The 26,275-nt window shown below is 30.7% G+C and overlaps 1 protein-coding gene across 1 annotated transcript; it reads right to left on the reverse strand.

Annotated features, from left to right (window-relative positions):
- Nucleotides 1–480: 480 nt before the first annotated feature.
- Nucleotides 481–25,454, reverse strand: LOC148309130 (uncharacterized). The gene is made up of 11 exons (XM_088260580.1): nt 24,986–25,454; nt 19,041–19,219; nt 11,241–11,476; nt 9,421–9,665; nt 7,671–7,779; nt 6,663–6,818; nt 5,267–5,872; nt 4,414–4,583; nt 3,153–3,329; nt 2,494–2,690; nt 481–1,890 (listed from the first exon to the last, which is right to left on the reverse strand). The coding sequence occupies exons 1-11, from the start codon at nt 25,452–25,454 to the stop codon at nt 1,765–1,767; spliced, it is 2,670 nt and encodes an 889-aa protein (XP_088116706.1). The 3' UTR covers nt 481–1,764.
- Between the last annotated feature and the right edge of the window lie 821 nt (nt 25,455–26,275).

A 26,275-nucleotide genomic window follows, 5' to 3' on the forward strand; every position in this document is an offset into this window, starting at 1 on the left:
TTGTAAAAAAAAAAAAAAAAAAGATTGGTGTGGCGTAAACATGTTTGAATGAATTTTTAAATTATTCAAACAACTAACCATCACGCCGCGTCTCCGCAGGGGTAGGCAGAGAGGATAGAACCCTCATACCCATCTGTCGTTGCAAAGAATCTTCCACATCCATGCACACCTGCCAATTATTCGTATTGAACGTAGAATTTTAAAGGAAATATTGAAATAAAACACACGGTTTATATATTTTCAAAAAAAAAAATTGATATTGTAATTATAAATATAATATTTTATATCTTACTCAATAATAATTAAAAATATATTTTTTTAAATTACGGTAACTATTAAATTATTAAATTTCAAAATCTCTAAATTAAAATAAACTAATTATAATCTTATGAGAACTCAAAGCAGTTGTAAGATATTGAAATGTGACCATTGACTTGTTTTCAAGACTTATATCTAAATAAAGTAAACACTAACAAAAATTTAGTTTTAAGAAACATAAATTAAATAATTATATTTATTATTTTATATATATTTTTTCAAAATATATGACATACATAAGTCATATATAATATTCCCGATGAGTAATTTCTATTTCTCATTTTGGGACATGGGATTAAGGTTTACAAGACTGGAACACAAATAATAAAGTTACAAAAAAGATTTTCTTAAATTACCAAAAGTAATACATGGCAAAATATAAAAACAATAAACAGGTGTTATGAATAGGCATAAGAAACATATTTAAAAGAAATAAATGGGAAAAACATAAGGTAAGAAGCATATTTAAAATAAACAAATGAGAAAATATAAAAAATGAAAAAAAACATAACAAATTAGAAAATATAAATAACATAAGGTAAAAACAAAATAAGAAAATATGACTAATCACTACATATTTATATCTTTCCATAAAGTATTTTTTCAGATCATTTATTTTGGATCCCCGAATGGGTTCTATTTTATATATGTCAGGACAGGTATTATATAATAATAATAAAACCCTTATCCGCACCCCAATGGTGCATAGGGCACTGCTTCATATAAACGCAGTGTTATCTTGATCGTTTTACACATGAAGGAAAGGTGATCAGCCCTCCACTTCAGGTACCAATCCAGGGTAATATTGAATAAATATTACAGTGAAAAAATCACTTATATTTATTTAACCCCCCCCTGGGAATCGAACCCGGGACCTCCAGAACGGTAGCCGAGCGTGCTGACCATTACACTATGGAGGCGGTATTATATATTCAGTTTCAGGTTTTATATATTTCATTTATAATATCATTAAAAACATAAATTTTAATTATTTTTTTTTAGATAATATGTGTAAATATTTCATAAAATTTGACGTAAGGGTGGTTATTTTAAGATAAGACTTTATTAATCAGAAAAAGTTTAGTATTCCTCATTGTTGAGGGTTGTGACCCTTGTGGAAGCAATGACTCTTCTCCAGTTATCCCTTGACTGCGCTGCACGCAGCGCTCCAACCACCGAGGTGCCTTCTGATGCCTTAACTTGATCGGTCCATCGTAGGGGGATCTTCCTCTCCCTCTCTTCCCATCCAGGCTTCCAATCACAACCAGTCGTTCCAGGCTATCCTTATTGCCACGCGCAACGTGTCCATGGCCAACATTATTTTTTATATTATTATTACTGCAACTATTTTTTGTTATTGTTGATGATCTGAAGTTATTTTTTTTAAGTCTGATGAGTTTCGACTACAACGACTTCCCTAAATTGTAGTAGCCTACATAATTGTAACTATGACTGTTTTTTTGATGATCTGAAGTCGATTTTTAATAATCTTACAACAGGTGCTTCAAACGCTAAGGAAATGGCAAAAGACATCAGGTAGCTCATCACTGTATTCCCAGCGTATATGATGAGCTGAAAAAAGGTAAAACCAATCAACTATTTGAATAACAATTTGAGTATGTTAATTATGGATATCATAACTATGCAAACATTTATTTTTATTAAATAAAAAAATAAAATAAAAACTAGTTTAAACAAGACCACCAATGTCAACACAAAAAGTTCCAATCATCAACTATTCGAGCACATGCTTTTATACGATCACTCAACACGTTTTCATGTATGAAAATGTGGATGTTTTTTATTTATGTACATACTTTTTAAAAAATCACTTATTTTTATTTCGAGTTTTCTGTTACTTCATTTAATATTTTTTTTCTTCCTATTTTCATTTTTTCATTGCATTTAATATAATTTTTATTTCATATGAACCTTAGCTGCTAGCACACTACATCTCAAAGTTTGATTTAAAGACAAATAAATCAAGTAAGCATTTCTGCCTCTAAACGGTAAGTTACAAAGTTTGAGGCAGTTTATGTTTGGCTTGCACACTCCGCCTCAAAGTTTGTTGTAAAGATAAATAAATCAAGCACGCCTGTCTGCCTCTAAGCGGCAAGTTTCAAAGTTTGAGGCAGATTATGTGTTGTTTGAGGCAGACCATGTTGTGTTCATTACCACGATGCCGTTATGCAGGTGGACCGGTCCGTCCATCTGGTACGAGGAGAGCATCATGATGGTGGGGTGCACGAGGTAGGCGCAGTACGCCAGCCGGCTCAGAGGCAGCAGGCCTCTGTAGCCGAGCACCCGAGATACAATCCCCCCGCGATGCGACACGCAGCAGATGACGATCCAGGCGGTGGCGGCACTCCATGCTGGGAACGGAGACATCAATGTTTATAGATTTCGAAATATCAAAATCAAATAGATAGAATAAGGAATACTTGTGCGGTGACTCAGTCACGAGTAGATACCCGAACAAACAACCAATCTCTTAAGGTTACACTGATAAACCCACCAGGTTAGTAGCCCTGTATGCAGAACGCGAGAGTTTAATAAAACCATCGCACACGGCAAAATCTTTCTCTTCCTTCACGATCCTTGATCCACGATCTTCACCAGCGACTAAGACCTTAGCGTGACGAAATTACTGTTAAGTAGCTAAAGTAGCTTACTAACCTGTGTGTAATCTTCTTTTTACTAACCTTTAATCATTTTCTAACTAACCTGTAATCTTCTTCTAAATAATCTGTAATATTTATCTTACTTTCCTGTAATCTTTCTCTTACTTACCTATAATCTTTCTCTGACTAACTTATTATCTTCATTCTACTAACCTGTATGTCCAATACTGACGTAGAAGGCAGTGGGCCACAGCTCGAGGTGGCCGTGACGCATGCCGTATACTATGGAACCCATCGTCGCAAGAGCGCATGGCCACCCTATGGCCACCACCCATGTGGAAAGGGTTAGATTATTGCGTCTTCGCCACAAGTAGCAACCAGTTATCATACCTGAAAATCATAACATGCTAATTAGCTCAAATTTATAGCTAACAGCATATTTTAGTTAGCCCTTCTTCTTCCTTGCTTCATCCCAACTTATCATCTTTGTAGACTATAAGAATCAGCTCCTCTTATCATCAGGTTGTAGGTACTTCTATCGTATACAAGGTAACATAGGCCGTGCTTTCGAATCATTTTATCTTTCTGTAGCACTCATGATTTTTTTGGTCTTCCTCTAGATGTCTTTCGAGGAAGATCCATTGAGATCGCCTGGTTTACAATATGTTCAGGTTCTCTACGTCCTATGTGCACATACCATCTCAATTGCTCAACTTTGTGGAACAACGATGATATAAATATAAAAATAAAACATTTATGACGTCTCAATATATGAAGAAGAATATGGATATGTGGGTATTTACAGGGCTTATATCCTGTCAAAGACTGGTTAAGTGATCACTTTAACCATTTTATCCATGATTAACAATCACACTACTCAATTTTCAGAACTTCTAGATATATTACATCGATCAATCTCATGAAACAGTAAATATGAGTTTATTGTGTCTTTTTGCCTTTCCTCTATTCTTTTATTGATATCTTTTATTGAATAGGTACGTGAATTCTTTATTTTATCTCTAAAGGACACTCTAGCTGACCATCTTAGCATTCGCATTTCAGCAATTTCTCAACAACATAGTCGCAATCATGTATATACCTGCTTAGTCTGGCAAGCGGATTCTTGATTCGTCTCTCCTAGAAACCAGTCACAGAGCTAGCTAGTAATACTGATTAATAATAAACTAAAGTCGAAGTACTAGAGAGTTATTACTGATGGTCTTCTACTATGAGGTGAGGACGAGGCGTTACTAGAATGATCATGTAAACAGAATGTCACAGGACAGACTTCCACGTATCGCCCTTCAAGGAATCCCTGAAGGACGCAGACCCCCAGGCAGACCTCCAAAAAGGTGGAAAGACAGTTGGGAGTCAACATCCCAAGAGCTACAAGCGGAGGCACAAACAGATTTTTAGGATCTAGAAAAAGAAAAATAAGAAGAAGTCTTCCACCGCCTTAGTACACAACACTTACCAACTAAATAAGGTCCCAGTCTTGACCACGGTTTATCATAAAGCTGGTCAAACATCTCAAAGGGTTCTTGGATTTTGGCCCTATAGTTGTTGGCAATGGAAATATACCCTGTCGTAAACCATGAACTGACTAGCAATGCCAGAAGAATGCTAGCCGATACTTTGAAGTGCCTGAAAGGTACAAAACGTGTCTGCATAATCTTGGAAACATGGTACTTTGATTACAATAAACTTAACCGTTTTTAAAGGAAAACATATTATGTAGGATTTTCATAATATATCCTATAAGTTATATGGATGTGAAGCATGGAGTTAGTAATAAAAGGATAAAAGTATACACAATTTAGTCAAAATGCGATCTTTCAGACAAATGTGTTGCAAAACGGTGTACGATAGAGGTTTGAATGGTGAAATAAGGAATGAATGCAAAACTAAGATAAGCATTATCGATAAAACAAATAAAGATGTGTTGAGACAATTTCGACATGTGACACCAGACCTGACCACTTTCTGGTATTTGAAATACTTGATCATGACAAGTTTGGCTCGGTCTTCTTCTGTTTCTATAACCAACCACTTTCGCTCCATACATTTTTTTTACTATTCTTTCTTCAGTCATTTGATTCACAGGTCAACACACCTAATTTTATTAAATACTTAATTGTGCTTTGTAGTATATATTTTTTATCATTTTAACTAATTATTTGTTATTGAGTTACTTCAATAAAATTTGAGGTACTGCAATTTAAAAATTATAAATAAAAATATAAAAAGGAAAAAAGAAAGATGGATATAAAAAACAAGAGTATTTTACTAATATATGTATGAAGAAAAAAAATAACAAAAAATCTTACCGTTTTGAAATTAATAACAAAGTTATTCCAATTACGTAAAATTGTGTATCGTTTGCCATATACCATGACCAAATCATGCACATCTCAGACTGTGGGAACAAATTATTAATATATAAAATATTTCTCCACCAATACTTGTCACAAGTAATATGATCAAGTATATTCGGTTCAAATACAGAGTTATTGTGGCTGTATCTTAGTGCCAACTCATTCAAACCAATGACGAACAAATACGCTGGAGTGAGACGAACGACCCGATAGAAGAGCAATAAAATAAATTCAAACACATTGTCTTTAATTTCTTTTGAGCACGTTTGGCGCGTAAACACCGTATTGGCTGCTTGGGTTTGTTCTGAATTCACGATTGGCTGGTTTGAATTACTCCGCCCAATTGGCGTATGGGTCTGTGACGTCATTCCGTGGTTGACGTAACCGTATTGGTGCATTTGAATTTTTGAACTGTCTCCGTTTGACGTGATGCCAAATTGACCTCCGTTCGTATTGTTTGAAGCGCTCTGAGAGGCGATTTTGGCATGTTTCCTGGCGATTATCGCATTTTTCTTGGCTTCTAGTGACTTATAGTAAAGAAATGTTACTAAGAGGCCACTGAAAAAAAATAAAGTTGGATAAAAAATAGCTTGTTTCAAGTTTAAAATATAGAAAAAAATGGTTCTTTTCACCTTCAAAAAAATGTGTGATGAATTATGTATTTCTTATTTATTTAGAGAGGTGTTTGTACCAAAAAAGGTAAGTATTCAGTAAAAGGGATGGATGTCTCAGTTTTCGGAAAACGTACCCAATTGTGAAGATATATATTTAATAAATTGTATAAAGTTCTTCCCTAATATAAGGATTTAAAAATATTTATCTTACTTTTCGTGAGGATTAAGACTAATCAAGAAAATACTTCACTCGTGAGATTTACCCCACTTTATAAAATAAATGTCCTACTTTATAAAAGAGATGCTCCACTTTATAAGAGAGATACTCCACTTTATCCGAGAGATGCCCCACTTTTTACGAGAGATGCCCTACTTATAAGAGAGATGGTTCACTTTATCCTAGAGATACCCCACATTTCAGGAGACATACCCCACATTATAAGAGAGATGCCCACATTATAAGATGGATGCTCCACATTTTGGGAGAGTTGTTCCACTTTAGAAGAGAGATACTCACTTTATATGAGAAATATCACACTTTATAAGAACACACCCCACTTTATAAAAGGGATGCCCCACTTTATAAGAGAGGTGCCCCATTCTATATAAACAGACGCCCGACTTTTTGGGAGAAAGGCCTATTTTACAAGAGATGCAGGTTATGTTACAAGTGATGTTACAGGTGAATTTACAGATGAGGTTACAAGTGATGACGTGTGGTGAATTCAACAGACCTGATGAAGAAGAAGGTATCCACCGAGTATGAGGCATTACCAACTGTCTGGTACAAAAAATTCCTCTCGATCACAGTTCTGAGTGTCTTGTTATCAGCTACTGCAAACACCTGCAGATATGTGTGCACCATGATGACCCAAGCGAGTGAGAGAAACCTAGAAAACAAATTTAGGAGACATATTGGAAGAAAAAGAAATATTTTTTTCATTATTATTTATTTCTTTAATTAGCTTATATTACACTAATATAAACTATTTTTTACACTTAATTTACATCATATATATATATATATATATATATATATATATATATATATATATATATATATATATATATATATAAATATATATATATGTATATATATATATATATATATATATATATATATATATATATATATATATATATATATATATATATATATATATATATATAAATATATATATATGTATATATATATATGTACATATATATATATATATATATATATATATATATATAAATATATATATATATATATATATACATATATATATATATATATATATATATATATATATATATATATATATATATATATATATATATATATATATATATATATATATATATATATATATATATATATATATATATATATATATATATATATATATATTTACATCTTCTTACAGTAAACAAAACATTTATTTTTAAATTATATCAGACTCTTTTCATTCTTCACACATTCAGTCATCTCATAATACATTTTCAAACCCTTATACATTAAACAATTTTGTGACTCGGTTTTTTTTCAACAAAAGCATAGTAATTATGTCATAGCTAAGATTCTTATGTGTGCGTCATATCAGGTCACTTGAGAGTAATTTTCCTTGTCTCGGGTAGCTCTAAACACCGGTGATCTGGATCTTCGTTCAATCTCGTATATTCCGGAGCCAGAAGATCTTTTGCTCACACTTCTTTGACTGTCTATTTTACCTTTTATGATGAACTACAATTGGCCTCACCTGAGTCCATGAATACAGTTGATAGCATCCTCGGAGGACTCTTCAGTTTTCATAATCTTCTCAGCATTTGAAAGGGCGGAAAATGAAAGAAGTATTTGAGATAAAGGACCTTGAAAATAACATAATTCTTTATAAAGAGAAAAATATATTAGAAAATATATTAGTGAAAATTTAGAAGTACATAGGTGAATACTGATTATGTACGAGTAATTCCTGCAAAAGATATTATGTTATTTATTTATTGATTTGGCGTTTAATTTGTAGAACTCCATTTTAATTTATGTATTAATTTTAAATCAAACACAGATTTTTTGAGTCTACTAAGTAGTATTTTATTAACAAAAACGCATAAAAAATTATACTGTGACAATTGTTTCGCCTTGTTAGGGCATTATCAAACGAATGTGAAGATCAAATGGACTAAGGTCCTTATGCAGCTATACAATTCTAAGTGACAGTTTTAATACGTGCAGCAATAATTTATGGGAGACAACAGTAGCTGATGGGGGATGTAGGTATGTACCCTTATATTTATTTTCTTGGAAAGGTAGAATTTATTGACATGGCCATATTTTAGAGAATTAATATTTTAAAGCAGATATTGTGTTAGTGATGTCTTTCTTGCCTTTAAAAGAATTCGTTACATAATTCGGTTTTTAGGTTGATCACTATGATAAAAAGCTTCTATACATCTCACCAATAGGTGTCTCTAGTGAAGTTCTAGTGATTCAAGAACAAGGTTTCTAAATAGAACTTCCAAGAATTTGAGTTGTGTGGTTGTCAATAATGGGTAGAATTTGTAAATGTTACACGTGTGTAAAGTGATCACTTTAACCAGCCTATGACTGTCGTCAGCCCCGTAAATGCCCAGACTTCCATATTCTTCTTCATCTTTGATGAGATGTCAAAAAATAATAATAATGTATGTATGAGTTCCAAAAACTTTAGTAGTGTGGTTGTCTATCGTGGGTAGAATGGAGAATGTTACACTGTGTATAGTGATCAGTTAACCAGCCTACCATAGGCCCTGTAAATACCCAGACTACCATATTCCTGCACATTGATGTGAAAATTTCAAGTAGAGAAAAATCCAGATCAGTTAAAAAGGATTGGCGTAGTTGGAAAAAGAAGCAGAGGAAGACCGAGAAAAACTTGGCACAATCAGGTATGTCAAATACTTGAAAGTGCCCGGGTCAGGAGTCGTAATAATCGTCGAGTATATATGAGGAGATGCATGAATGTAGAAGAGGAAAAGAATGTTTGCAAAGACAGTGTGGTGTGGCGTTCGATTCTCTCTGCCTACCCCTGCGGGGAAGTGGCGTGATGGTTAGTTAGTTAGTTAATTAGATATTTAATAGTCAATAATCACGTTTTTGTAAAAAATGCACTTTCTCCTGTATGACTACGATATGTATAATAAAAATAATTTAAAAAAAATAGAGGAGTGTGAATGTCAATCATGGGTAGAATGTTCAATGTTAAATGTGTATTATGTGATCACTTAAACAGCCATCGTCTATGTCGAAATGTCAAAATGTAAAAATTGTGGAGAAATCCAATCATGGGTTGAATGGTGAATGTTACACGTGTGTAAAGTGATCAGCCTATGACAGGTCATAAGCCCTGTAAATACCCAGACATCCGTAGTCTGCTTCATGTTTGTGAAAATTTAAAACAGAGAAGCAGGATTTGGACACGCCCAAAATGTTGTGAGGTATTCAATTGTTTTAATAAAGGGAAAATTTCTTACCCGTTCCTTTTTTCGTCTTCCCAACATCCTTTCCACATGACATGTTGGCCGGATGTCCATTTCCGTTACCGTTATGGGTGACATTACCGTTACCGCTGTTGCAATTATTTCCTCCGGTCATATTGTTGTTATCCTTTTCGACGTCTCCATTTTTAGGAATGTGATTGACAGCGTTATATCGATTGATATATCCTTCGTAAGCTGACGCTACTAGTATAAGAAGAACGGCTGATACACCGGCTCCCCTGAAAAATACACACACAAATATAAAAAAATATTGTTATTATTACCTATAGGCAGAGAGAATAGAACGCCACACCAATCTGACTTAGCATCATTCTTATCTCAGTCCCGCATTCATTCCTCATATCGCTCACTCCTTTCAACAACGTCATATATCTTGATTTTTCAGGAGATTTGAAAATTTAAAGATCAATGTATTAAAAATAAATATCAAGCCATTTATTGAACTTTTTACTACGACTTTTACTTTTACTACTAACAGATCTTTTTAGGTAAAACCTGAATGTTTTTTCGTCATTTGATTTTTTTTTTGTTTATTAAAAAAAAATAATGAAACAATACCTTTTCTTCAAAATGCAAAAACAACACTTTCTGCCCTGTAGCGGGTAAATATTAAGTTAAAAATATGCCGCTTTTGCTGGGATATATTTAGTACATTTTCTGGGCATTCCGAAAACATACACAACTGAAAAATGACGATTTATTATATATGACGTTGTTGAAAGGAGTGAGTGATATCCGAACATCTATCATACATCATTTTGCCAAATATTCGTCTGAGAGAACGCATTTGGACTGCATTCGGAGTTAAGCATTATCGATAAAAATTAACACGTTAAACGCCATGGGGGGCACCAGTGACCTCTATCAAGAGGTTTTCAAAGATGTTCAAGAGATGATCAAAATGCTATAACTATGGAACCCTTCATCAAATCACAAAATGAAATAAATTGAATACATTATATTATTAAAATAATAGTAAAATGTATTCAGTTTAATACGTATATCACAAAAAAGTTTTTTTTGTGAATATAAAAATTTACAAGTTTTATTATTGGCGTTTAACGTGTTAAGGTGTGTCGATATGGTTTGGGCATGTGAATCAAACGAGTGAAGAAAGAATCGTAAAACAAAGTGATTGAGACGAATGCAGTTGATAACAGAGGCATGAAAAGATTGATGAAAACGTGGGATGATCGATAATGATCAATAATGATCAATGATGATGAATAATTCAAACATTTCGCTCACTCCTTCCAAGATCGTCATAAATAAAAAATCGTCAATTAGTTGTGCATGTTTTAGGAATGCCCAGAAAATGTACTACATCCCAGCAAAAGAGGCATATTTTTAACTTGATATTTACCCGCTACAGGGCAGAAAGTGTTGTTTTTGCATTTTGAAGAAAAGGTATTGTTTAATTATTTTTTTTAATGTACTTAATATTTTTCAAATGGATAAAAAACCTTCAGGTTTAACCTTAAAAGATCTGTAGCACATATAATAATATCTCAATATCTCAATAACTGGCTTGATAGTTATTTTTTATCCATTGTGTTATATTTTAAACTTTTAAAACGTTCCAATGAAAAATCTAGTTTTTTGATTTATGACGTTCTTGAAAGGAGTGAGCGATTTAGGCATTGTCACGATAGTAAAAGGAATAATCGGCGAGTATGTATGAGATGTATGAATAAAGTAGAGGTTGGTGATTGGTGCGGCGTTCTATTATTTCTGAACAGAATGAAAACGAAATACGTTATAAAATTATTTGTAATAAAATGTGAAAAACCTACCCTACTATGTAAAATTTTATATCCATCCACATGTTGTAAGGTCCCGGTACCGGCCTGACAATCAGGACCTTTAGGTGTGGACTTTCTCCTGTAGTATTGGCACCATCTCTCGGTTGTACTGCAATCTTACGTGCCGCGACCTCTTCGGCTTCCTGCGCTCCCGATCTCAGGATGGACTCCAGATCACCTGATCTGCATGACAAGGGCATGCATAAACCCATCAGAAGCGTGCGAATCTAAAAAATAAAATAAAACAAGCTGTGGTCACGAGGGCAGGTACCTAAATGGACAGCGGACCTACCAAGCCGTCAAGTTGGCAACAGTGATTTGGCGACAACAGTGACGTAGTGGAATGCAAGACTCTCAGTTTATTACCTATATATAACCAACTATAAAATAGCGAAATTAGAGATATATTCAAACGCTGATGTATGGATTAAAATGATTAAGGAAACACTTGTTTTTATACCACTTGAGTTTTATTAGTGGCTACTAGTTTCGGAATCTAAGCTTTCATCGTCAGGTCTGATTAATAACTAAAATAAAATTGAATAAAATAAAATAAATAAATAAAATAAAATTGTTCTATAAATAAGGAGATGGGTACGGATAGCAGCGTGATAGTTAGTTAGTTAAGTTAGTTAGAAATTATTAGGCTTCAGGTGTTGGCTTCTGTCTACGTATAGTAGTTTTGTTTCATCACTTTTTATACGTAAAGTTTTAGTATCTTTACGTTTTTGAAACGCAAAGCTCAAACCACCGTAGACTGTTGATTGGAAGATACTGCTTCAAAGTTGCAAGTTACTATAAACATTATAGCAAAAGTTTCAAAAAATGTTTAACCCTTTGGTTACCAGGACTTTTAGGTTTACTATGCCAGAAATACCGAATTTTTAACATAAATATTATAGTTCAAAATTAAAATGTGTTCGATAATTTATAAACACTGGGTGCTATTGTTTTATTTTCACATAATACTAAGAATCAATCGACTCTACCTAATTGACGACATCCGGTGTTGAAAGAAATAGAGTAGGGGTGCGTGTAATAAAAAATAAGCCATGCAATTTATGTGTTATATTTGTATCAATTTATTGCATATTTTTGAAAAACCTTGACTCGTAAAAACGTATCTTTTTTTATAATATCACAGCTTTACACAACTTCCCTTTCGCGTAAACAATTTCAACATATTTGGTTTAATGTGCTTTATTTTTCTTATTTCTCTTTTAAATATTTTTGTGACTTCATTTTTTGTAAAATTATTACTAATTGCAAGATAAAAATGATCATTTAAATTATAAACATCGAAGGCTTATTAAGAGAAAAAAAAACATGATATGAATCGAAAAATTTTGCATAACCCTGAAGAAATCTCTAACATACTGTCCAAAATTAATCTCGATACTTTTATAGATCAAGAAGTTATATCTAACGGATCCGGTATTTCTAGCTTGAGTACCGAAAGTCAATATATTGGATTTTAGTAGCCAAAGTGTTAAGTTTATGTTCAAATTTTTCTGCTTCATACCCTTTCTAAACGCGTTGCACTGTGATTCAGATTTAATTCGTCTTCATTAAACAACAAAGTACAAAGTTTCTTCGCAAACACGAATAGGTTTTCTAGAAAAATGGACCACCGCACAACTTCAAAGATAAGAAAACCTTAGATAAGACTTAACCTACGAAATTATTTTCAATATGACGATAAAATAAATCAACCGCCTTAACGTGAGTGTGTCAAAGGTCAAATGATTTTTTAAATGGTTTATTTATTATCCGTCCATTAAAAACTTTAGCACTTAACCTAAATACCAAAAACCTTCAAATTATTTTTGACCTAAAATTGTTTTTAGGAAGTACAGGGTGGCGCAATAGGTATTGATGGTTTTAAGAGTGTTATTATTGATATATCGTAGTCATACAGGAGAAAGTGACCAAGTGCATTTTTTACAAAAACGTGATTGTTGACTATTCGATATCTTACTAGCTTAATATTGCCTTAAAAAAGGATTTTAAACTTGGAAGTATAATATATTGACTTGTTGAGAACGATAGATAGAGGTTTCACTGTATTTGATATCTTACTAGCTTGCCCTGAAAACATCCCAAAGGATTTTGTAAGTATAATATATTGACTTGGTAAAAATGATTAACTGCATTGATGTTTGTTTTCCTGCCAAGCAAAAGTGACTTAAATGGCCCTCTTGAATATTTTACGTTTTGTTAGTTGGTCACTTTCTCCTGTTCGACTACGATATGTACTGATAAAACAATCGAGATCATATTACAATAATTGATAACAAAATTATATGAATGAAAATTGTTTACGACATGCAATCAAATTAAACATGGCCGAATGATGAGATCTGCTTCATTTTTACCCACCTTGACTATTAATTTATGAATGCATTAAATCATGCTTTCAGGCATCTTCCAGTATGTAAAATAATACAACTTATGACGCAACAACCAGTCATGGTTCATAAATGTATGGAAAACCTTACCATTAACGATCCTATGACCATTGCGTATACAATATATGCAGGTTTCAAGAATTAATACAATATAAATGTTTCATTTTATTTTACATTACATAACTTATTTCATTTGAATAATTTATTCAAAATTACCATGGACTGGTACCTGAAGCGGAGGGCTAATCACCTTTCCTTCATAGATCAATGATCATGCGTTTATATGACTCAGTGCCCTATGCACCATTGGGGTGCGGATAAGGGTTTTATTATATTATTTATTATTATTACATAACATTATGTAATTGAAATCAGTACCATTTTAACTAGGTAATAATGTTAATTATTTTAAGAAATCTGAATATTTATGTCCGCCTCCGTAGTGTAATGGTCAGCACGCTCGGCTACCGTTCTGGAGGTCCCGGGTTCGATTCCCAAGGGGGGTAAAATAAATAAAAGTGATTTTTTCACTGTCATATTTATTCAATATTACCCTGGACTGGTACCTGAAGCGGAGGGCTGATCACCTTTCCTTCATGTGTAAACGATCAAGATAACACTGCGTTTATATGACGCAGTGCCCTATGCACCATTGGGGTGCGGATAAGGGTTTTTTGTTTTGAATATTTAGATATTAAGCTAATAAGTTTGCCGACAACTGTACTTAACGCCAGGTGTTTTAGATCTTGTGGTTGTATGTTTCCATAAAGTGTATGAATTGTAGTTGTTTCGTTAGTATGTCCATAAAACCACATTAAAATCCATCAAAACCCATCGCTACACCCTGTATTTGATTTCAACGAGGCTGTAAAAAATTAACATTTTGTGAAATTCAATAAAAACGACGTAAAGTTTCCAAAAAATCTACACATTTTTAAGTCTTGGCTAAAATTATTACACGATAATCCATCAACTTTTTTCTAGATTCGACAGGGTGTATGAATTTGACGTCGACAGTCTGACGTGGAAAATTTATGTAGATTATTTCTTATCATGCCATCTAAAGGAGGGCCTTGGGCACTCGGCCAACCCCATAAAGCAAAAACTAAAATATCTCACGAGATTTACATTATGTTTTTTCTTCTTTTTAGATGCCCCATTGACCTTTTATCCATACAGCCAGGATAAAATGGACAGGAAGAGCTTTTATCATATAAACATATCGTATTCGTACAGGAGAAAGTAACCAACTAATAAAACGTAAAATGTTCAGGAGGGCCATTTAAGTCACTATTGCGTGGCAAGAAAATGAACATCAATGCAGTTAGTCATTTTTAACTAGTCAATATATTGTGCTTTCAAGTTTAAAATCCTTTGGGATTTTTTTAGGGCAATATTAAGCTAGTAAAATATCAAATAGTCAACGATCACGTTTTTGTAAAACAATGCACTTGGTCACTTTCTCCTGTATTATGACTACGATATATGTATGTACATATATACAACATTTTGAGTGTGTCCAAATACTTGTTCACAAATCTGGATAATCCCCACTTAGGAGTTATTGTTTTGATATTTCAACATGGATGAAAAAGGTTATGGAAGTCTGTAAGGTAGACATTTATGGGGCTTACGACCTGTCGTATGCTTTCAGGGGGGGTTTCAAGTATGTGAATATAATCTAGAATTCGGACCTCGCATACAAATAAAAAAAGTCTCTGCTCAGAAGAAGGTTTCCTAATTCCAACATAGATGGCTGCTGTAAACTCACACATACTGCTTCACGAAATTGATCAACGTTCTCGTAGTATCTGGGAGTGCCAAAAAATATTTGTATGGTTGTCAATCATGGATAGAATTGGTGAATGTTACACGTGTGTAAAGTGATCACTTAACCAAGCCTATTTTCGTATAAAAATATTATGTACAGATGCTTCTTCTCAAGTTGAGACACTTATAATATATCGCTCACTCCTTTCAACAACGTCATATATGAAAAATGTCAATGTTTAGTTGTGCGTGTTTTCGGAATGCCCAGAAAATGTATTATATCCCAGCGAAAGAGGCCTATTTTTAACTTAATATTTACCCGCTACAGGGCAGAAAGTGTTGTTTTTGCATTTTGAAGAAAAGGTATTGTTCAATTATTTTTTAAAAAAAAACTAAATATTTTTCAAATTGAGAGAAAACATTCACTTTTTACCTAAAAAGATCTGTAGCACAGTAAAAGTTCAATAAGTGGCTTGATATTTATTTTTAATACATTGTATTATATCTTTAAACTTTAAAAACGATCTCCTGAAAAATTAGGTTTTTTTAAAATATGACGTTGTTGAAAGGAGTGAGCATTATATATATATTTATATATATATACATAAATATATATATATATATATATATATATATATATATATATATATATATATATATATATATATATATATATATATATATATATATATATATATATATATATATATATATATATATATATATATATATATATTATATATTCGTTTAACTAAATTGGTTTATCAAGAATACAAAGTTGAATTGTTCTCGAGGTAGAACCAATTTAAATTTGTTAAGTGAATTGGAGAAATTCGTGTTGAGCTCCATCTAGGGTTAGAATGTCGATTCTGTATGTACATATAGACCACAAGTAGATTCAATTTACATGAAATATCCTGCATACATTCAAAAGATAGATGTATGCAGTACCTATCTAACAGTGGCGTGTAATAAATGAAATAAAATTTAAATGAATATATAATGGGGATTTTTTATTTATTGTTTCAGCATTCACATTCACTTTGTGGTGAGACATGATGAAATAAAAAAAATAAAAACAAATATTCCGTTTTTCTCAAGTTGTAAAAACACAAGTGTTTTTCTTTTACAATTTTTTATAATATGGATGTTTGTGATGTGTTTTTCACTTTAACATTTCCAATCCTAAGTATTCTATTTACGGACAAGCTTTTAAAGGCTTTGTGGGTTATTTTTTTAATGAATATGTGGAAAGATTCGCAAGAGCAACACACACGAAACTAACAAGCAAGAAATCTAATGTATGACTTAGTCAATCCCATCCTGTGGACAGTGAAGAAGGAGAGGAAGAGTACCAGTGTTGTTTCTCTCTTTCTCTCTCTTTAACTATCCCATTAACACAAAAGTTTATGTAAACAAAGGACTTGATATTTTTTATTTATTTTTTAAATCGTGTAAGTATGAATTCACGTATGTCGTAATCACATAAGTGAAGGACTTACTGTAGGCTCTATTTAAAGAAAAAAATCACCATCAGAATTACAATATATTACCATTGTGACTTCATTTTAAAATTAGCATTTTTAACATTTAAAATATCATATAATATTGTATCACTTGATTTGCTTATTTTTAAAAAAATAGTATTATTTTTTTTTTTAAATTGTTCTTCAAATAATAAATGTTTAATCGAGATATTCTCTTTTTAAATTTTTAACATTGACGTTTCTCATTATTTCATTATTATTTTTTCTTTATTTTAAATAATTATGCATTTCACAATATATTATAATTACAAATACGAAAATATTTAATATTAAAACAAAAAAGAACCTGTGTGTAGGTGGACATTTTTATTTTAAGTTATAATAAAGGGCACTGGCAAGAATATAATAGATATAAGAAATTGAATTAGATTAAAAGTGCTAATATAAACAACAAATATTCGATTTGAACCCTATTTTATTTAAACCCTTAGTTATTTACTTTTTAATTACTGATACAATGAATGTAGTCTATTCGGTTTTAATGTGGGTTTTAACTGAATTCGAATTATACGGGTGCATTGAAAAGATGTGGTCTTAGAAAATCTATTTTGACAAAGTTGGTCCTTCCGAGGTAATCAATTTGCTCCTAAGAAAAATTCTCCACAAAGAAAAATGAAGGATGGTTCCGAGAATCCTTGGAATTGATTCATCATATTTCACGGATCCTTGAACAAATCGTAAGGGATATTATATTGAAGAATAACGTGTGCGTATATATCATTTCTCATATGGTGCGAATCTAAAAAAAGTGTGGTTTCTGCCAATGATCGATAACCATTTATTATATTTACTTGGAGGGAGATAGATCTGAAATAGATCGCATCATTTGGTCATGTGTGTGAAGAAATATATTCTTTTAATTTTTTAATTAAAAAAGTCATCCACTGGTAAAACAAAAAAATAATAATTAATATGTAACTTTGTTTAAAAATCACTTTAAATATTTTATTATAATTGTATTATAATCAGTCTTAATAAAGTCTAGCGGGTAGCTTCGAACCCGGTCGACATTATAGTTACAATAAAATATTTATAGTGATTTAAAAACAAAGTAACATTTTAATTATAAAATGGAAAATCACAAAGTCAGTGATCCAAATATAAATTATATTTAAAAAAATATGTAATATACCACTTTTATATTAAATCTTTATAATTATTTTAAGTGTGAAACGCTATTTTTTATTATTTAACCACGTTTTATATATCAAACGTGGATAAATTAAGTTAAGTTACATTTTTTTCTTGAATGGTTTATGCAGGTGCTAAATCATTACAATAAAACTGAAACTTTGTTTTCAACTACTTTACCGAAAAACTAAGTTAAAAACTAAAAGTATCTACCAAATATAAAAACTTTCAACAACAAATTTGTTTATTTATTTTAACTGCAGAAATGTTCTACATTAAATTGTTGGTTGATATATCCAAAATTAAACACAGTTAATGGATTGAATTTTACTTTATTTAAATATATGATTTGTGACGCGTTTCGTCTTATAAGGATATTATCAAACACTGGATATATGGAGTGTTTGATAATATCCTAATTAGACGAAACGCGTCACATGTCACATATCGCTCACTCCTTTCAAGAACGTCATAAATCAAAAATCGTCAATTTTCAGTTATGCATGTTTTCAGAATGCCCAGAAAATGTACTATATCCCAGCAAAAGAAGCATATTTTTAACTTAATATTTACCCGCTACAGGGCAAAAAGTGTTGTTTTTGCATTTTGAAGAAAATGTATTTTTTCATTATTTTTAAAAATATATTAAATATTTTTAAAATGGAGAAAAAACCTTCAGGTTTTAACTAAAAAGATGTGTTGCACAGTAAAAAATTCAATAAGTGGCTTGACATTTATTTTTAATACATTGTGTAATATTTTTAAACTTTAAAAACGCTCTCCTGAAAAATCTTTTTTTTTTTATTTATGACGTTCTTGAAAGGAGTGAGCGATATGTAAATAAAGTAGAATTCAATCCATTAACCGCTTTTAATTTTGGAAATATTTTCCAACAAATAAATTTGTAGTTTTATTTTACTAACATATATTCTCACCTGGGGGGTTGAGTCTCCAAATGATATCTGTATCCTTGCCACGTTAAATCCTGTTGGAAATGGTGGAATTTCATTGGAGCCCAAGTCGACCTGCAGCTCTCTGCATAACCCGGAGGAGCCTAACCAGAAGTCGTTGCCAAAGAAAAACTGGCCATTGTAGCGCCCGGAGGCATCAGACACTGAAAATAAAGACGAATACAGTAAAATTATTTATTTATTTCTAATTGACTTTGTGGAATAATGTGATGGTTTAAGCATAAAAATAAAACACTGGAATGGTACCACTTTTAAGCTTAATAATGTAATAACTATATTCCCAGCGTGAGTAACTTAAACATTCAAGAGATGGCCCTGCCATTGCAGTTAAAACATGTTTTCATCTGTCACACGTGACTTAAGGAAATTTAAGAAATATACCTATATATATATATATATATATATATATATATATATATATATATATATATATATATATATATATATATATATATATATATATATATATATATATATATATATATATAGGTATATTTCTATATATATATATATATATATATATATATTTATATATAAATACATATATACAAATATATATATATATATATATATATATATATATATATATATATATATATATATATATATATATATACATATATATGTATATATATACAAATGACGTAACCGAAGTTATATTCAATATAAAATGGTTCAATGATCTGTAATGACTTAAGAAACCATAGTGACCGCGCGAGGTTGAATGCATTTATGTCATTGTGAAATGCATTGCACTCTAGTCTTGTGCAAGTAATTATATAAATACGCACAATCTAAATAGTATAAATAAATAAAAAAATAACTATGAAATTAGCCATTCTTAAAGGATTGTTATTGTTATATTTGTGATAGTTAAAACTGCCAAATATATTGTTCAAATTGAATTTTAACTTCCAATAATTTGAGAAGTGTGGTTGTCAATCATGGGTAGGATTGGTGAATGTTACACGCGTGTAAAGTGGTCACTTAAAGGAGCCTTTGATGGTCGTAAGCTCAGTAAATTCCTTGACTTCGTTATTATACTTCATCTATGTTGATAGGTCAATTTTTTTAAAATAATTCCTAATTGGAGATAATGCAGATTTGTGAAGTTTTGACACACTCAAAAATATGTTTTTACCTTTAAAAGGTAAAAATAGTCGCAGGTAAATTAAAACACGCATATTTGGTTCAAAACTTACCGGTTATGATAGATAAGGTAAGAACATAAACATTTAAAAAGTGGTCATGTTTTCTGTCAATTCAATCAATTATGTAATTTGTATATCATGTTGAAAACCTTTCACTTTATACTTATTTTATACTATGCAAAGATATCGGCTATTATATAAAACTAAAATCCGTGTTTGGTCGAACAGGATTTATTGCAAGTTAAGTATTATTATTAAATTTTAACCCTTTTACATCCGCATTACAAATTTTATGACAATCACGATATAGGGTCCTTTTTTATTAGGTAAATATCACTGTTTCTTATACCCTTTTCGATGCATTCTGCATCATTATCAGACAGGGTGTAATCACAATAGATTTTGAGTAACAGTAGTATTTACCAAGTAAAATAAAAATTTTAAATGGATAGATATTAATTACCATAATGAATTTATTTTTTATCTGAATGTTAAAAATGTAAAATGGTTAAACATGTTTTTGATGTACTTTTCAAATATTATTTTATATTTTATTCGTTTTATTCGTATAAAAGATCTTTATTTGTATACAGTATTTTATACTTTATTATTATTTAATTTAATTTTTAAATTTTTAAATATATCTATATATATATATATATATATATATATATATATATATATATATATATATATATATATATATATATATATATATATATATATATATATATATATATATATATATATATATATATATATATATATATATATATATATATATATATATATATATATATATATATATATATATATATAAATATATATATATATATATATATATATATATATATATATATATATATATATATATATATATATATATATATATGTTTTTCGTTTTGGCGTTTGTGGGTTAATATTTAAATGGTAAATACTTACTGCGTTACATAATCCTTTCAATTTACAGTATAAATCTAAATGACAAACATTATCTTATTACACTGATACTGTTTTATACACACAGCAATTTACTAACAAAATCTAACGCTCCCTATGTCAGATTGATAAGCGGCCTTGGGCACTATTATAAGAAAATTGCAATTATTTAAGTCCCAATGTACGATAAATCGCAGTTTAATTTTATTTCAACACATGTGATAATTAATTTAATTTAATTTTTGACTAAAAACAAACTTGTTGAATAATATTTTTAGAGGCATTAGGGCAAAATAATCTTTTTGATTTAGTGGTATTTAAAATATTACAAGATAAAAAAGACTAATACATGAGCTTTGTGACGATTCTTGATTGAAATAGGATATTAAATCTATTATTAAATCCTTCTATTGTATTGTCTCTATTGTTTTGTTGTTAGGGGTCACATGCACTATAATTTTTTATTTACTATAAACATCCTCTATCATTTTTATGTAAACTGAATACGCTTTTGTATAAATCCTTGTGATAAATAGCCAAGGAGAATTTTCTTAGGCAACTAATAAATATTTCTAAAAAACTGGTATTGACCAAGAAAAACTTAAATAATTTTTTTTTTACTAAATTTTTACTTAAGTAAAAGTTTTTAATTCGTTACTGGATTCACTTGGTATATTTTATTAAACTGTATTTTTAAAGTCATATAACTCGTTATAAAAATAATATTTTTATGAAATAAAATGCAAGTTTTATTATGTTAGGTGCCGAACTGTCTGCAAACGAATAAGACATATGTCTATTCGTTTTTTCCCCAGACACATAAAATATTTTCCAATATTGTGAGTTTATTTGTAATAAAAATTGTTAATACGGTTAAAACGTTGTCCAATTTGCAAATATATTAGGAGTCAGAGGCGGCTGGTGACTGAAATTGCTATCAATCCATTTCGCGTGTATATATATATGCACATGTAGCAGTAATAAAATAATAAAAATTAAATCCTTATCCGCACCTCAATGGTGCATAGGGCACTGTGTCATATAAGCACAGTGTTATCTTGATCGTTTACACATGAAGGAAAAGTGATCCGCTTCAGGTACCAGTCCATGGTAATATTGAATAAATATTACAGTGAAAAAATCACTTATATTTATTTTACCCCCCTTGGGAATCGAACCCGGTACCTCCAAAATGCTGACCATTACACTACGGAGGCGGACAAAACTCTGTATGCAGTAAACCCTCCTATAACTTTGAGATAGGTATGGCGTTATCAAAATGAATTTTATAGGGATAAATGCGTTAAGATTTTATTTTAATTCAATGGTGACTCATTTCATTCATCCCCGCTGGTTGAAATGTAATGATATAATTGAAAGGAGTGAGCCATTTGTAAAATTTCATAATTGCAATATATTACAATTACCTGTTTTATTTTTTATTCGGTATTGTAAATGTATTTATGTTAAAGTTTTCTTAAATTTCTAAATAAATAAAAAAAAATGATAACCATTTTTTTCCACAAAGCCAAATCAATAAATAAAAACTTGGATATGTAAAACCGCATTGTGGCTTCGTACTCAGAGACCATTGACATACTTTGGAGGGATAAAACTCAACCATCGCACGTTTATCGTGATGCCGAGTAATTAAAATACCAAGATGATAGATAAACTTATCACATTATAGACAAAAGGTTTTTAAAACAAAGCGTGAGGGTAATTTAATTTTACCAAGAAATGATATTAACCAAATGCTAGTGAAATCTGTCCTTCAAATTGTATGACAGAGTTTTTTCAGCAGTAAAATAATGAGATTCAAAATATAACATCAATTTGGTTAATACCACTTATTGTATACATTATCATTTATTTATTTATTTCATAGATACATGAATTTTTTTAAACTATATGTATTACGACTCTTTAGGCATGGCCTGTGTTGAACCGAAATACTTACATCGCTCACTCCTTTCAAGAACGTCATAAATCAAAAAACTTGATTTTTCAGGAGAACGTTTTTAAAGTTTAAAAATATATTACAATGTATTAAAAATAAATTATTAGCCACTTATTGAACTTTTTACTGTGCAACAGATCTTTTTAGGTAAAACCTGAAGGTTTTTTTCTCCATTTGAAAAATATTAAGTATATTTAAAAAAATAATTAAACAATACCATTTCTTCAAAACGCAAAAACAACACTTTCTGCCCTGTAGCGGGTAAATATTAAGTTAAAAATATGCCTCTTTAGCTGGGATATAGTACATTTTCTGGGCATTCCGAAAACACGCACAACTGAAAATTTACGATTTTTGATTTATGACGTTCTTGAAAGGAGTGAGCGACATGTTAATACAATATTTTTTAATTATTAGAATATATATATTACAATACATACAATAGAAACAATAACAATTTACAGTACAAAGGTTTTACAATAAAATAATTGCACCTGGACTTTAATTAAAGCACTTTCTACCTTGTCCCTTCTAACGAGAAGCAACCATCGACGGACAGTTTTCTTAAAGACATGATCACTACTGGAATTCTTAATGTTTTCGGGCAGCAAATTACATATCTTTGGCGCAAGGGATGAAAAGTTTTTTTTGCGTAAAACTTGTTTTAACGGATGGACCAACATAGTTTATGTTTAATGCTGCCTGGGTTCGAATATTATATTGACTACTATCATTACTGTAGATGGAAGTAAAGCACAGAGTTGGCAAAAGAAGGATGAATGTTTGATAGATGTTCGAATGGTAATATAAGGAAATAATGCAAGGCCGAGATGAGCGTTATAGATAAAATTAAGACAGGTGTGTTGAGATGGTTTAGACATGTGGATTGAATGAGCGAAGAAAGGACAGTTTATAACAAATTTCATCAAGATCGAAAATGAGGCGAATATGGTTGATAATAGAAGCAGAGGAAGACAAATATATTTTTTTAAAGATATTAACCATGTACTAAAAATGTACATGTAAAATGAAGAAAAGCTTATTATACTGAAATCGAAAAAAAACATAAAAAATGGAAAAGAAAACCGACTATAAAGTTTATCTGTTTATAAAATAAACAACTTTGTTGTCAACCACTTTTTTATTGGTATACTTTTTCTCCAACTGGTTTCAACAAGCACCCTATCATCATCAGGGTTTAACATGTACTAACATGCCAGAAACTTCCGCGCGCTCCGATGATGACAAGGTTCTTGTCGAAAGCGGTTGGAGAAAAAGTGTGCCAATTAAAAAGTTATTAAAAACAAAGTTGTTTATTTCATAAGGTTTATTAAATGTGCCACAAAGCATCTGCAAAAAACATTCAAGATATTATATCTATGTTTATATTAAATGTAAAATAATACCCTAATTTTTAGTCCCTTAATTATATTTTATTATTTAATAAAATACATAAAATATATTTTGTGACAATTGTTTCGACTCGTAATGGCATTTTCAAACGAATGTGAAACTATTATATCCTTAATTAAGTACAATAAATAAACATTGAGCGTCAGTTATTCTCTAAGCACAAGAGCTTAGTCTCTTTTTTGGAGAGGCACAGCATTACTAGTAAATATAAGATACTCTATTAGTAAAATTGTCTAGTTCATAAATTAAAATGTTATATTTTTTACAGTATTAAACAAATAAACAAATGTTTAAAATTCATATTATGATTTAAAAAATAAATTATAAATAAATAAGAAAAGGCAAGTACAATATAAAGTTTAGAATTGGGAAAAATACAGTGGAGGTAGACTCGAAAATTAGGGATAACAACTTTACAAAAAAATTAAGGAAAAACTGGTACTTACTTTTAGCTGCCCACATCTTTCCTAGCTTCAGAGAATCAAGGTAGTCAGTCATGTCACTCGAACAGTTCATGGAAACATTGGTATAGTGTCTTCTTTCCCATTTGTGATGATCGAACAGCTCTATCAGCCAAGACAGCTTAGTCCACGTTTTTGAATCCATACTTGGCTCACTCTTGAATGTGGACAGTCTAGATATGATTGGATCGTCTTCGATTGAACCATTTTGATCAGACCCTCTGACTACAACATCGAATTTTTCTTTCACTTTTTCCAACTGTCCATTTTTGACACTTTTGACTTCTTCCTCTATTTTCACAGTATTGTTCACATCATTTTTAGCAGAGTTTATCCTTAAAACATCCCTTTCTCTTATTATATTAGGTGTTGTTTTGTTATTTGAATCACTCGATTTAATTATTTGAACATTGTTTAATGTGTCATCTGAACGCACAATTTTTATGTTTTCCATAATTGTTATTATTATAATGATTCTTTTTATAAACGTCACAATTTTCTTTATTTTGAACGCCATTTTGTTAACGGCAACTCTTTAGTTTGTTTAAAAAAATTGTCAAATTCACTTTATCACTTGCATTTTTACTTCATTGTTTATAAGAGTCTAAAACATATTTTTTTATGCTGTTTAAAATTTTGTTTTTTTACACACAATCTGAAATAAATAAATGTAAAAATTAATAGTCTTTTTTTCACTTATAGTTTTGTGTACTACATCAATCTGTTACAGTTTTAACAGATATTGAAACGACCAGAATTTTATGAAAATTGTGTTCCTCAGTTCACTCATTACACCAAATATTTATCAGCCTTCGAATAAATTAGATGCTGGACAAAGATTATCGACGTAAAAGACCGTGTTGCTAGATTAAAGTGGCAATGGGTGGGTCATGTTGCGAGACAAGTAATGGATAGATGAGCATCTAGAGTTCTGCAATGGAGACCATGAGACATAAAGAGAAGAATAGGCTGGCACCAAAAGATGGGCCGATGACATTGTCCCATCGCGGGTAATAAATGAGTCTAAAAAGTCCAAACTAGAGAAGTTTTGATATCATCAGAAGAGGCCTACATCTAGCAATGGAGAGACGGCTGATAAAAAAGAAAGAAAAAGACTGATTTTAGTTTGCCATTCACTTTGTTTCCAGCATTTTTTCTCAATTTTATATCTTTAACGTACTTCCCAAATAAACGAAATCATCGACCTATTCCACAAATTCCCCATTTACCAAAATTTCTCACTCAGGTCTACATTCATCTCTTTCATAAACCATA

This window comes from Brachycentrus maculatus, unplaced genomic scaffold, assembly GCF_059751285.1.
Source record: "Brachycentrus maculatus isolate JH-2025_06_01 unplaced genomic scaffold, ASM5975128v1 h1tg000139l, whole genome shotgun sequence".
NCBI classification, from domain to species: Eukaryota; Metazoa; Arthropoda; class Insecta; order Trichoptera; family Brachycentridae; genus Brachycentrus; species Brachycentrus maculatus.